The sequence below is a fragment of the Pecten maximus genome, chromosome 16, assembly GCF_902652985.1.
Source record: "Pecten maximus chromosome 16, xPecMax1.1, whole genome shotgun sequence".
NCBI classification, from domain to species: domain Eukaryota; kingdom Metazoa; phylum Mollusca; class Bivalvia; order Pectinida; family Pectinidae; genus Pecten; species Pecten maximus.
In genome coordinates, this window is record NC_047030.1 from 34,173,933 (window position 1) to 34,187,989 (window position 14,057).

Sequence of the window (14,057 nt, forward strand, 5' to 3'; positions counted from 1 at the left end):
TACACAGTTCTACACCAAATGGTTTACCGCAATCCCCTAACCTATAAATAAATAATAATAAAAATAGGAAGATAAAAAATGAAAAAAAAAAAAAAAAAAAAATTCCGGTCCCTCTCCCGGCAAAAAATAATGATAACGATTAAAAAATAAAACAATCCTCAAAAACATATAACAAAAACAATTGAAATTAATAACAAACATAAAAAAACACATACAGCCCAAAGTAAGGAAGTGCAAGATAAATAATAATAAAAAAAAATCAACCCTTGATATAAAGATCCCCCCTATTTTGACATACGCAGTTGAAGTAGCGAGGATGAACAGCGATGCACCACTATCGGGCAATATCTCACGGCTGGGAGTGAAAATCTACACTTTCATTTTCTAAGTCTGTGTATGATGTATATACTGCTGGGAGTTTAAGATCTGATGGTACAGTTCGGGATGGTGAAATCGACATGCAGACAAACAAAAATCTGTGATCGCTGTGTCGACCCTAATTGCAATTAAGATGTGGTTCCTTTAAGTGCAGTAAACAGTGAGGAGCAGTTGAGTTCGTGTCCGTGGGATTATTTACGCAAACTGATTACTGAGTGTCGGGGAGTATGGTCGACCACACCGTGTCATAAGGAAATCGTGTTTATTTCAGAGTTTGGGAATATTGCGCCGTACACTTTAGAAAGACCAAAATATATCTCTGGTGTTACAAGAGAAAATCATAGCCAGCCACCACGCTATTTGTTTATGTGATCAGTGGAATATTTTTTCTTGCTATAAAGATTTTATGAATGTGTGATATCAGAAAAAAATATTTGGGATATAAAACTTGTGATTTCAGAGGATATCTTCCGAGTTTAAGATTTGTGATGAAGTGATATCCAGGAATATTATTAATTAAATTACCAGATAGATCTGTACAATTAGTGTTTGTAGTGTAATTGTTGTGAATATACACGTGAATATACACAGATCGACTGCACTTGTAATCCTCAGGATAACAATGGAGTTATTTCTGCTGAACGTTGTGTTCACACTTTTCGGACTAGGAGTGGCCGAGTAAGTATAACAAATATTATTTATTTGATATCAGTATAAATATCTAGCACGAATTCATATTTCAGTATGATAAATGGGGTTCTCTCAAAAAAACTTTTTTCCCCGGCCCCCCCCAATAGATTTTTAAACCCCTAAAAACCCCAAACCCCGGGTTTTTTCCCCTAAAAACCGCCAAAATTCCCCGGCTTTATTAAAAAAAACCCCTTTTCCCCCGGGTTTTCCCTTTTGAAAACCCGTTTTAAAGGGAAAAGGGCCCAAAACCCGCTTTTTTGCCGGGGGGTTTTTTTTTTTTTTTCCCCCCCCCCCTTTTGAAGCGTTGGGGCCCCCCCTAGAAAAACCCAATCCTGACGTGTGTCCCCAGCATTTTTTTTTTAAATAAAAGGGTTTTGGGTTTCCCCCCCCTTTCCGGGGGGGGTTTTGACCCTAAACCCGTTTTTTGAGGGGATTTGGCCCCCAAAACCCCGCCAAAACTTGGTTAAAGCCCTAGACCCCCCCTTTTTTATGCCCCCGGGGGTTTTTTCCCCTAAAGTTTTATGCCCGTGGGGGCCCCCCCAAAAAAATTTATAATTGGATGGAGTCCCGAAGTTTAAGCCCCTTTTTTTTAAAAACCCCCCGCCCTTAAATTTTGTGGTTTTGGGAAAAAAAACCCCAAGCCCCCTTGTTGATTCCCCTAAACAAAAAAGTTTTAAATGAATTTTAAACCCTTTAACCCCCTTTTTTTGCCCCCTAAACCCCCCCCTTAAAACCTTTTAAGACCCTCACCTCTTATATGTTTTTTTAAAACCCTTTAAACCCCCTTTAAGGGGCCCCCCCTTTTAACTCCAAGCCCGTTTTGCCCCGCACCCGTTTTTAATGACCCCTTTATGAACCCTAAACCCGTCCTTATTGACCCGAAAAAAACCCCAAACCCCCCCTTTTGACCTGACTTTTGATGTATTTAACACCCTTTTTTCCCCAATTTTTTAACCCTAACACCCGCCCTTTTCCCTTTTTGATTTCCCCGACCCCTTTCCCTTAGCCCAGGCCCTTTTAAACCCCCGCTTTCCCGGGGGTTTAATTTCCCTAAGCCCTAAACCCCTTTATGCCCCCTAACTTCCCTTTTCCCTGCAGGGGCCCCCCTTTAAACCCTCTTTTTTCCCAAATTTGGGGGGAAAAACCCCCCTTAATCCCCGGGGTTTAAACCCCGTCTTTTCCCCGTGTTTGCCCCCTTTTCACCCCCCCTTTATCCCCCCTTTTTATGAACCGCCCCGTCCCTTTCTTTTTTTCCCCCCCCTCCCTTTTTTCCCCCTACTTTTTCCCCTGCACCCTTTTCCCCCCTTTTTTTGGTCCCTTCCCCGTTTTTTTTCCCCCCCTTTTTTTTTTTTAAACCCCCGTCCATTACCTGTTTTGTCCCCCCCTTTCCCCCCCCCCCTTTAATTTTGATTCTTTTCAGCCTTTCCCTTTTTAGTTTTTTTCCCCTTTTAAAAATTTTAACCCCAGCTTTTCCCTTATTTGACCCTGTTAAAAACCCGCACCCCCTTTATTGACCTTTGGATTCCTTTTTAAACCCGTCTTAATTCATAAAACCCCAAAACCCGCCTTTAGGGGGTTTTTTTGGGCCCCCCTTTAAAACAGCTTATTTTTCCCCCTAAATTTTAACCTAAAAACGTCCTTTTCCCCTGAATTAAAACCCCGAATTTTTTAAATTACCCTGGGGGTTACCCCTAAAACCCCTTTTTAAACCGGGCTGGGGGTCCCTTTACCCTTTTTATAAAATTTTTAAGAACCCAAGGGGGTTTTATAGCCCGTTTAAAAGCCCCTTAAAAGTTTAATTGATGAATTTTGAACCCCCCCACCCGTTTTTCCCTTTTTTTGGCCCCCTTTTCACTCCTTTTCCCTGCTTTTTTTCCCCCCCCCCTTTTTCCCTGTTTTCCCTACACCCAATTTTAACTTTAATGAACCCCTAGAACCCGTCTTTTTGACCGGGGTTGATGACCCAAAGCCCTTTTTTTCCCCCTGATTACCCCCCAACACCCCTTATATCCCCGCGTTGTGCCCAAACCCCCCCTTTAGCCTACTGTTATGTACCAAACCCCTTTAAAATGTTTTACCCCACCACCGTCCTTATCCCCCTATTTATGCCCGACACCCGCCCTTTTTTCCCGGGCTTTAAAGCCAAACCCGTTTTTGATGACTTTTTACCCTTGACACCCGCCCTTAATACCGGGCTTTTGTTTACCCCAGAACCGTCCTTTGCCCCTTGGGGGAAACCCTTAGCCCCCCCTTTTTTTCCCCGCCAATGACCCTGCCGTCCCTAAAAGCCCTTTGATTTAAATTTCCCCCTAACCCCCCCAAAACCCCCACATGCCCTAACCCCCTCCCCAAGGGAACCCCTAAACCCCTTTTCCCGGGGTTGATGCCCCCAGCCCCCCGTCCTTTTGACCGGGTGTGTGCCCCAAAAACCCCCTTATAGACCGGGTTTTTTTCCCCTAAACCCGTCCTTATGGTTTTTAACCCCTAACCCCCCTTAATGACCTGATTTTTGGGACCCCTAAAAACCCTCCTATTACCGGTGTTTTTCCCCCCCCCCCGTTTTTTTCCCGGGGCTTTTTCCCCAAAACCCCAAAAACCCCCTTTTTGTGTTAATTTACCCCCCCTTTAATTAACGGTTTTTAAACCCCCCTTTTTCCCTGGTGCCCCCAAACCCGCCTTTAAATTTTTGTTTTCCCCTAACCCCTTTAAACCTGGTGTTGTTTTCCCCAACCCCCGCCTTAGACCTGCGTTGATGTCCCCTGAACCCTCTTTAACCGGGTTTTGATGTCCCCAGACCCCGCCTTTTTCCCCTGTTTTGACCCCCCCCCCCTTTTGGGTGACTTTAAACCCCCCCTTTTAATTTCCCTTTGTTTTAAAACCCCATAAGGGGTTTGAAAAAACCCCCGCCTTTAATTTTTATTTAAAACCTTTTTTAATTACTTTTTTTTAAAAACCCCCCCTTTTAGGGATGCCCCTAGACACCGTCTTATATGCCCCTTTAGCCCCTAGAACCGTCCTTTTTGGGCCTTAAAATTAAAAAACCCTCCATTGCCCTCATTTCCCCCCCCCTTCCCCTTCTTTGTGACCTTGCCCCCCCCATTCCCCCTTTTCTTTTTTACCCCCCCCTTTAAAACCCTTTTTGACCCCTAACCCGCCCTATAGACCTTGACTTGATTAAACCCCCGCCTTATATCCCCTGGGGTTTTCCCCTAGAACCCGCCCTTAAAAAACTTGACCGTGATGTCCCCCTTTAGACACCCGCCTAAATTTTTTTCCCCCCCCTTTTTTTTTAAAAATGAACCCTAGCACCCTCCTTTAAAAACTACATTTTATTCCCCCCAACCCCAAACCCCGTTTAGCCACTAAAATTTTAAAAAAAACTTGACGTGTTTCCCCTAAACCCTTTTAACCGGGTTTTTGAAAACCCTCCCCCCAAATTAGACCCAAAAACCCGACCCCTTTTTTTTTCCCCAGACCCGCCCTTTATAACCCTGGGTTGTTTACCCTGCCCCTTAAAAAACCGCGGGATGTCCCAACACCCGTCTTATATGCCAAGGTTGATGTACCCCTAGAACCCGCCCTAAAAAACTGACTTTGGACCCCAAACCCGTCTATATAACCGCGTTGATTTTCCAAACCCCTTTTTAAGGGTTTGCCCTCCTCCCCAAAACCCCCCCCTTTTTTAGGAACCCCCAAAACCGGAGGTAAACCCAAACCCTTAAAAAAATTTTTTTTTTTGGGGTTTTCCGAAAACCCGGCTTATGCCCTGAAAAAACCCCCCTTTATGCCCCTGTTTTAAAACCCTAACCCCCGTCCTTTATGCCCCCTTTTATGTACCTTAACACCGTCCTTATATGCCCCATTTTTTAAAAAACCCCCTTAAAAAACCTACCTGATTTGATTTCCCCCCAAAAACCCCGTCCTTATGCCCACATTTAAAACCCCAAAACCGCCCTTATTTGCCCCTGACTTAAATGCCCCCTAACACGCCCAATTTGACCCTGACTTAATGCCCCCTAGACCCGTCCTTTAGACCATTTGTCCCTTAGCACCCGCCCTTATGCCCCAAATTTAAAAAACCCGTCCTTTACCCTGACGTTTTTCCCCTTTAGACACCCGTTTTTTTAATGCCCCGACGTTGATGTCCCCCTAGACACCCTCCTAAAAAAAACCAGGTTTAAACCCCTAGACCCCCGTCCTAAAAAAAACCTGTTTTTGATTTTTCCTAAACCCGTATTTGCCCCAAATTTAATGAACCCGAAAACGTCCTTTTTAAAGGGGTTTTTTGGCCCTAGAACCCGTCCTAAAACCCTGCTTTAAAAACCCCTAGACCCCCGCCCTTATAAACCTTTGACTTTGAGTCCCTTAGCCTGCCTTTATGACCCTGAGGGAGTCCCTTAAACCCCCTTCCTTTGATTGCGGGAAACCCCCAACCCCCCCTTTAAGCCCAAGAATACCCTAGCTTTTTTTTAAAACCCAACCCCCTAAACCCGCTTTAATACCCGACGTCATGTACCCCAAAAAGTTTTTTAGACCCTTTTGAGTACCCGGGTTTTATACCCCCGTTGATGACCCTAAAACCCCCAAACCCCCCGCTTTATGACCCTGCCCCCGTTTTACCCGGGCTTGATACCTGCCCCCCCTTTCCTAAACTTTTTTCCCAGACCCCCGTCCTTTATTTTGGTTGTGTTTACCCCCCCTTTTACCCGTGGGGCCCAAAACCCCCTTTTTAAACCCGGCTGTGATTCCCCCCGAAAACCGCCCTTTAAATTGCCCTTAGGGGGGCCCAAAGACCCCCCTTTTAAAGGGGGGCCCCCTAAACCCGCCCAAATTGACCCGGCCTTTATGTACCCCTAAACCCGTCTTAAAACCCTGGGTTGATTTTCCCCTAGACACCCGTTTTGCCCCTTCTTTTGATGTACCCTAGACCCCCCCTTAAAATTTTTTAATGTTTAACCCGTTATTTGCCCCGGTGTTGATTTACCCCAAACCCCCGCCCTTTAAAACCCTTGACGTTGCCCCATGAAACCCCAAGAAAACTTTATGCCCCGAAAGTCCTTAAACCGGTTTTTATTCCCCAGACCCCCTCCTTATAGACCTGCGGGTTTGTTTACCCCAAACCCGTCCTTATATGCCCCTGGCTTTTTATTTTCCCCCTAGACATCCGCCCTTATATGACCTTGATGTTGATCCCCCCCCGACACCCCCCCCGGGTTTTTTTTCCCACCCCCCAAAAAAATTAGGTTTTCCCGGACCCACCTGATATGACCTTGATTGGGTTTCCCCTAGACCCCGTCCTTAAGACCTTGACGTGTGACCCTAGACACCCCCCTTAGCCCCGGGTTTTGATGTACCCTAGACCCCCGCTATATGACCTTTTTATGACCCTTAGACACCGTCTTAAGCCCCTGACGTTGAGACCCCTAGAAACCCCTTTTTAAAAAACCTGGTGACCCCAAAACCCCTTTATATGACCTGGCGTTGATGTCCCAGACACCGTCTTATATAAACCTGCTTTTGATCCCCCCAAACCCGTTATAAAAACCCGGGCTGTGTTGTCCCTTAAAACCCCGCCCTTTATATCCCTGGTTTTTTCCCCTAGAACCCGTCCTTAAAACCCGGTGTTGATGTACCCCTGACACCGCCTTATCCCCCTTTTAAAACCCCCCAAAACCCTTTTTTTCCCAGAGGTTTATTCCCCTTTAAAACCCCGCCTTAAAACCCAGGATTTGATGCCCCCAGAATTTTCCCTATAAAAGGCTTTGGAATCCCCCCCCTTTCTATAAACCGGTTTTAAAGCCCTAAAATCGTCCTTTTTTGGGACCCTGGCTTAATGAACCCCTAGACACGCCCTTATATGACCCGGTGTTGAGGGGCCCAAAAAACCCCCCTTTTATATGCCCCGGGCTTTTAAACCCCTAGAACCCGCCCTTTAATGCCCCTGACTTTAATAAACCCCCCCTTTTATAGCATGCCCCTTACCCCCCTTTTAGACCGATTAGGCCCTAGACACCCGCCTTAAAAATTTTTATGAAATTACCCCCAACCCCGCCTTAAAAAACCCTTTGAAGTTTTCCTTTACAATGTTTATTGACCCTGACTTTATCCCCCCCCTTTTGCGCGCCCTTTATATGCCCCGGGCTTTTGACCCCTAGCCCCCGCCCTTAAAGCCTGTTTTGTCCCCCCTAAAACCCCGTCCTTAATACATTTTAATTTAGACACCCCCTAAACCCCTGACTTTAAGACCCCTAGACCCCCGTCCAAATTTTCCCCCGGTTTGGGTTTTTTCCCCCTAACACCCTCCTTTTCCCCCGGGCTTTATGACCCCTAACCCCGCCTTTAGGCCCTCCTTGTTGTTTCCCAGACACCCCTTTATCCATTTTTCCCCTAGCACCCCCCCTTTATATGCCCCGACGGGGCCCCCGCCCCCCCTTTTAAGCCCCGGGCGTTGATTTCCCGCACCGCCCTTTAAATTGCCCGGCTTTTGATGTCCCCTAGACACCCCCTTTTTGCCCCGGCTGTTACCCCAACACCCCTTATTCCCTTTTTTTTCCCTGACCCCGTCCTTTTTGCCCCTTTGTTTAACCCAAAAAACCTTAAATTGACCGGGTGTGATGTCCCCAAACCCACCCGCCCTTTAAAAACCCGGCGTGATTCCCCTAGACCCCCGCCTTTAGACCTAGACTGTTGTGTTCCCCTAGACACCCGTCCTTTATATGACGGGTAAACCCCTAGACACCCCCCCTTATATCCCCCCCCTTTTAATCCCCTAAAACCCCCTGTCCTTTACCCCCCCCCTTTTTTTCCTAAACCCGTTTATTGACCCAGGAAACCCCCTAAAACCGACTTATTGACCTAGAAACTTTAATGCCCCTGGCCCCCCTTTTAAAAACGCTTTATGACCCTGAACCCCCCAAAGCCTTAAACCCCCTACCCCCAAACCGTCCTTATATGCCCTTGCTTTTGATGTCCCAGACACCCTCCTTAATGACCTGGCTGTTTGTCCCCCTGGACCCCCGACCTTATATGCCCTAGATTTTAAGTCCCTAGACCCCGCCTTTTTTGTTTGTGTTGATGAAACCCCCAGACACCCGCCCTTATATGACCCTGACGCGATGTACCCCGAAAACCGTTTTATGACCTTGACTGTTGATTCCCCAAAAACCCCCTTATATGACCCGGGTTTAATCTCCCCTTTTTATGACTTGGCTGTTGATGTACCCCTGACCCCCTTTCCTAGTTTTGGCCCTAAACCCCCGCCCTTTTTAACCTAGAATTTTTATGACCTCCCCCCCAAAAAAGACCTGATGTTATTCCCCCAAAAAAACCCGCCTTTTGCCCCTGTGTTGGGTACCCCCCCCCGTCCTAAAAGACCGGGGTTTGTCCCCCTAGACACCCGCCTATATGCCCGGGGCTGTTGTTTCCCCAAACCCCCCCCTTAAAGACCTGACTGTTAATGTACCCTAGAACCGTTTTTTCCCGGGGTTGTTCCCCCCTGGGAACCCCTATATCCCCCTGACGGTGAGTCCCCCAAAAAAACCCCCTTAAAAGGGGGGGGGGCCCTTGAGTCCAAAACCCCCCCGTTTTTATTCCCCGGGGGCTTTGGTCCCAAAACCCGCCTTATTGCCCTTTGGGACTTTTTATTGCCCCCTAGACCCCGCCTTAAACCCCGGGTTATTTTCCCCTAGACCCCGTCCTTTTTCCCGGGTGTTGATGTCCCCTAGACACCCGTCCTTTAGCCCGACTTGGTACCCTTAGACCCCCGCCTTATCCGACTTTTGGGTGTCCCCCTAAAACCCCCCGCCCAAAACCCCTGAGTGAGCCCCCAAAACCCCCCCTTTAAAAAACTTGAAGTTTTCCCTTTAAAACCCCCCCTTTTTGCCCCTGGCTTTGCCTTTGACACCCGAAAATTATCCCCGATTTGGTTTTCCCCCCCCTTTTTAAACGGGGCCCCCAAAGAAGTCCTATAGACCGGGTTTTTGGCCCTAGCCCCGTTTTTAAAAAAAAAGACTGTTGATGTACCCTAGACACCGCCTATAAAAACCTGGCGTTGATACCAAAACCCCGTTTAAAACCCCGGGTGTTTGTCCCCTGACCCCTTTTTTTAAAATGTGATCCCCCCCTTTTTTTCCCCTTTTATGCCCCTAGACACCCGTCCTTTTTGGCCTGAGGGCCCTTAAAACCCTTTTTAAAACCCCTTTGGTTTCCCTTAACCCGTTTTTTAATGCCCCCCAAGTAGCCCCTAAAACCCGCCTCTATAAACGGATTTTTGTCCCGACACCCTCTAATTTAAATGGCTGTTGAGCCTAAAACCCCTTATTGCCGGGAAAAAAAACCCTTAGAACGCCCTTTATGCCCCGGGCTGTTGAGCCCCACACCCCCCTTTATATGCCCTTGGGCTTTTTGATGTCCCCTAGACCCCCGCCCTTATATGCCCCGTTTTGCCCCTAGCCCCCTTTAATCCCCGGCTGTTTGTACCCCTAGCCCCGCCTATTAAAAAACGTTAATTTTCCCCTACCCCAAAACCCCCTTTTAAGCCCCGACGTCTTTTCCCCTGCCCGGTAAATCCCTTGTATTAAAAAACCCCTAGACCCCCATCCTTATATGACCGGCTTTAATGCCCCCTGACATTCGTCTTATTCCCAAATTAAATGCCCCTAGACACCGTTTTTAATTGCCCTTTTTTTTTCCCCCCCCCTTTAACCTTTTAAACCCCCTAGACACCCGCCCTTAAAAAGGGGCAGTCCCCAGCCCCTTATAGGCCCCGGAGTTGATGGCCCCAAACCCCCCTCTTAAACGGGTTTTGGGTTCCCTAAAACCCCCGTCCTAAAAAAAACCGGGCTGTTGATTTTCCCCTTAAACCCCTTTTTCCCTAAATTTGACCCAACCCCCTTTATAGCCCTTTGGCTGTTATGTCCCAGACACCCGTCCTTATATGACCCGTTAAGCCCGACCCCCCATGGGACTTAATTTATTCCCTTAGACACCCGTCCTTATATGACCCTGACTGTCTATGTACCCTTAGACACGCGTCCTAATATGACCCTTGACTGTTGATGTACCCCTCACCCGCCTTTTGCCCCTGACTTTTAATTTCCCCTAAAAACCCCGCCCTTTTTTAACCCGGTTTATGCCCCTAAACACGCCATATGCCCGAGTTTCCCCAGACCCCCGCCTATATGACCTGACTGTTGATGTACCCCAAGACACCGCTTATATGACCCTGGCTTTTGATTTTCCCGAACCGACCTTATATGATTAGATTTGATTCCCTAGACCCGTTTTATATCCCCGGGGCTTTTTGGCCCCCCTAGCCCCCCCGTTTAAGAAAATTTAAAGTTCCCCTAGAACCCCCTTATTGCCCGGTGTTAATGTACCCAAAAACCCTCTTTTTGGGACCCTGCTTTGTTCCCAGAAAAAGTCTTTTTGACCCTGACTGTGATGTACCCCTAGACACCGTCCTTATTGACCTGCTGTGATGTACCCCTAGACACCCGTCCTTATATGACCCTTGACTGTTGATGTACCACCTAGACACCCGTCCTTATATGACCCATGGCTGTTGATGTACCCTAGACACCCGTCCTTATATGACCCTGACTGTTGATGTACCCCTAGACAACCCGTCCTTATATGACCCTTGACTGTTGATGTACCCTAGACACCCGTCCTTATATGACCCTGACTGTTGATGTACCCCTAGACACCCGTCCTTATATGACCCTGACTGTTGATGTCCCCTAGACACCAGTCCTTATATGACCCTGACTGTTGATGTCCCTCTAGACACCAGTCCTTATATGACCTGACTGTTGATGTACCCCTAGACACCCGTCCTTATATGACCCTGACTGTTGATGTACCCCTAGACACCCGTCCTTATATGACCCTGACTGTTGATGTACCCCTAGACACCCGACCTTATATGACCTAGACTGTTGATGTACCCCTAGACACCCGTCCTTATATGACCTTGACTGTTGATGTACCCCTAGACACCCGTCCTTATATGACCCTGGCTGTTGATGTCCCCTAGACACCAGTCCTTATATGACCTTGACTGTTGATGTACCCCTAGACACCCGTCCTTATATGACCCTGACTGTTGATGTACCCCTAGACACCCGTCCTTATATGACCCTGGCTGTTGATGTCCCCTAGACACCAGTCCTTATATGACCCTGACTGTTGATGTACCCCTAGACACCCGTCCTTATATGACCCTGACTGTTGATGTACCCCTAGACACCCGTCCTTATATGACCCTGACTGTTGATGTCCCCTAGACACCCGTCCTTATATGACCCTGACTGTTGATGTACCCCTAGACACCCGTCCTTATATGACCCTGACTGTTGATGTACCCCTAGACACCCGTCCTTATATGACCCTGGACTGTTGATGTACCCCTAGACACCCGTCCTTATATGACCCTGACTGTTGATGTACCCCTAGACACCCGTCCTTATATGACCCTGGACTGTTGATGTACCCCTAGACACCCGTCCTTATATGACCCTGACTGTTGATGTACCCCTAGACACCCGTCCTTATATGACCCTGACTGTTGATGTACCCCTAGACCCCCGTCCTTTTTGACCGGGCGTTGATTTTCCTTTAAACACCGTCTTATATGCCCCTTTTGGGTTATGCCCCCTAGACCCCCGCCTTATATGACCTGATGTTAGCCCCCTAGACCCCCGCCCTTTAATGACCCTGGGTTTTATGTCCCCCTGAACCGCCCTATTGACCTAAATGTATGACCCAGCACCGTCCTTATATAAAACCCTTTTGGGGCCCTTTAGACATTCCCTTTAGGGACCCGGGGTTGATGACCCCAAGACCCCGTCTTATAGCCCCGCGTTGAGTACCCTTAGAAACCCGTCCTTATATGCCATGCGTTGGGCCCCCTAGAACCCGTCTTATATGACCGATGGGTGTACCCCCAACCCCCCCGTCCTTATATGGCAATGTGGTCCCCCGGGACACCCGTCCTAAACTGATGTTGATGTACCCTAGACACCGCCCTTATATAAACGGGTTTTTTGAGTCCAAAGAAATTTCCTTATATGACCCTCTTGTTATTTCCCTTGGGACCCCCGTCCTTATTAACTGCTTTAGCCCAGACACCCGTCCTTAAGCCCCGGTTTTTTAAACCCCTAGACACCGTCTATTGCCCGGCTTTATGCCCCCAAAAAACCCGTCCTATTGCCCGATGTTGATGTACCCAGAACCCGTCCTAAAAAACAGGATGGATTACCCTAGCACCCTCTCTTCCCCTCTGTTAATTTTAACAATGTCCTTTTTCCCCTCTTTTAAACCCTGACATTCCTTTTACTTTGGCTTTTTTTTCACCCCTCACCCCTTTTTAGATTAAACTTTTGGTCCCCCTTAACCCTCCTTTTTGACCTTAAAATTTAATAACCCCTAACACCCTCCTAATAAACTGATTTAATGACCTTGCCCACCCCTTATAACCCCTAATTTAATAAACCCCCTAGACCCCCCCCCCTCCTTTTAACCCTAATTAAAAAACCCCTTAGACCCCGCCTTTAAGACCCGAATTTATAAAAAACCCTAGACACCCGTCCTTATATGACCCTGACATTTAATGAACCCCTAGACACCCGTCCTTATTTGACCCTGACATTTAATGAACCCCTAGACACCCGTCCTTATTTGACCCTGACATTTAATGAACCCCTAGACACCCGTCCTTATTTGACCCTGGCATTTAATGAACCCCTAGACACCCGTCCTTATATGACCCTGGCTGTTGATGTTCCCATAAACATTCTTCATTATTTGACCTTTACTGTTAATGTTCCCCTAGACACCCGTCCTTATGACCCTGAAAGTTGATGTACTCGAAGACACATATCTTGATATAATCCTGGCTGTAGGTGTCCTCGAAATCACCCATCCCCCTATATTGTAATTTTTGTCCCAATAACGGCTGTCCTCGTATCACCCAGACTATTGCGAGGACGTTTAACTCCGTAAATCACAACACACACACAAACCAGTAGACAAATAATACCAACATTTCCCACCCTTCTATTGACCTAATCAGTTCCTTTTTATTCCTGTCAGACATATCATTGTTTATTACATGGCAGCTGTGTTTATTGTATTTTGTGATCTCGGAAGAATGCATGTAGCTTTTGGTTCTACTCCATTGAATTTATGTTCATTAGATCATGTTAATTCAAACTGTGTTGTTTCATCTGCCGAGATGTTAATGACATTTCGGGAACACTTTTGCATGATTCTTATCACCGATAACGTCTTAATGAACAAAATGCCTTTATGGTACAGAGGAATTCTTCTCTGAACTACGTGCTCGTGTGCCGTGTATTTTCTGTGGGAGTTACTTCCCTTTGTCTCCGCTAGCATCACTATGTGAAGAACAAACGGCTTTATGACGTAGTTTTTACTGTATCTATTATTGGAATCTCCTTAAAGATACCTTCTCTAATTCCCCTTTTGTTCACTGCACAATTCTTGGTCATTTTAATACACATACATGTATACAGGTTGATCACCGCTGATAGTGACGATTCGCAGAATGTAAAATACAAAATTGTGTCGAGATGGAAAACACTTGTCTCTAGCTTGATGTTTTATGAGAGTATTCGACATTCGAAATTATCATTCTGTAACAATAAATTATTTTTGTAATTCAATCCGACCTTTTATATAAATACAATAAGTAATCAAATTCACCTTACCTGATTTTGGACAATAACTGTAAGAGTTGTCGTACTTGAGAGAAAACAGATATCTGTAACAATAATGTTTTCCGGATAAGTCCCAGAGAACAAGAGTCGAGGCCGTATTCACAGTGACAGCATAATACAATATATACACTTGGTGTAATATTACTGATATTATTCTCATTCTGGGAAAAAAAATGAAGTAAAAATATTTAAGTTAATAAAAATAAGTAGGAGTCCGAACTATTCATCCTTAATGCAGATTTAAATTGA

At 46.6% G+C, this 14,057-nt stretch overlaps 1 protein-coding gene across 1 annotated transcript in view; it reads left to right on the plus strand.

Annotated features, from left to right (window-relative positions):
• Positions 1–351: 351 nt before the first annotated feature.
• LOC117345005 (complement C3-like) overlaps positions 352–14,057 on the plus strand; it is a 55,481-nt gene continuing 41,775 nt past the window's right edge. The window contains 1 exon segment of the mRNA XM_033907925.1: positions 352–1,056. Coding sequence (XP_033763816.1) covers positions 1,001–1,056 — 56 coding nt within the window. The 5' untranslated portion in view covers positions 352–1,000.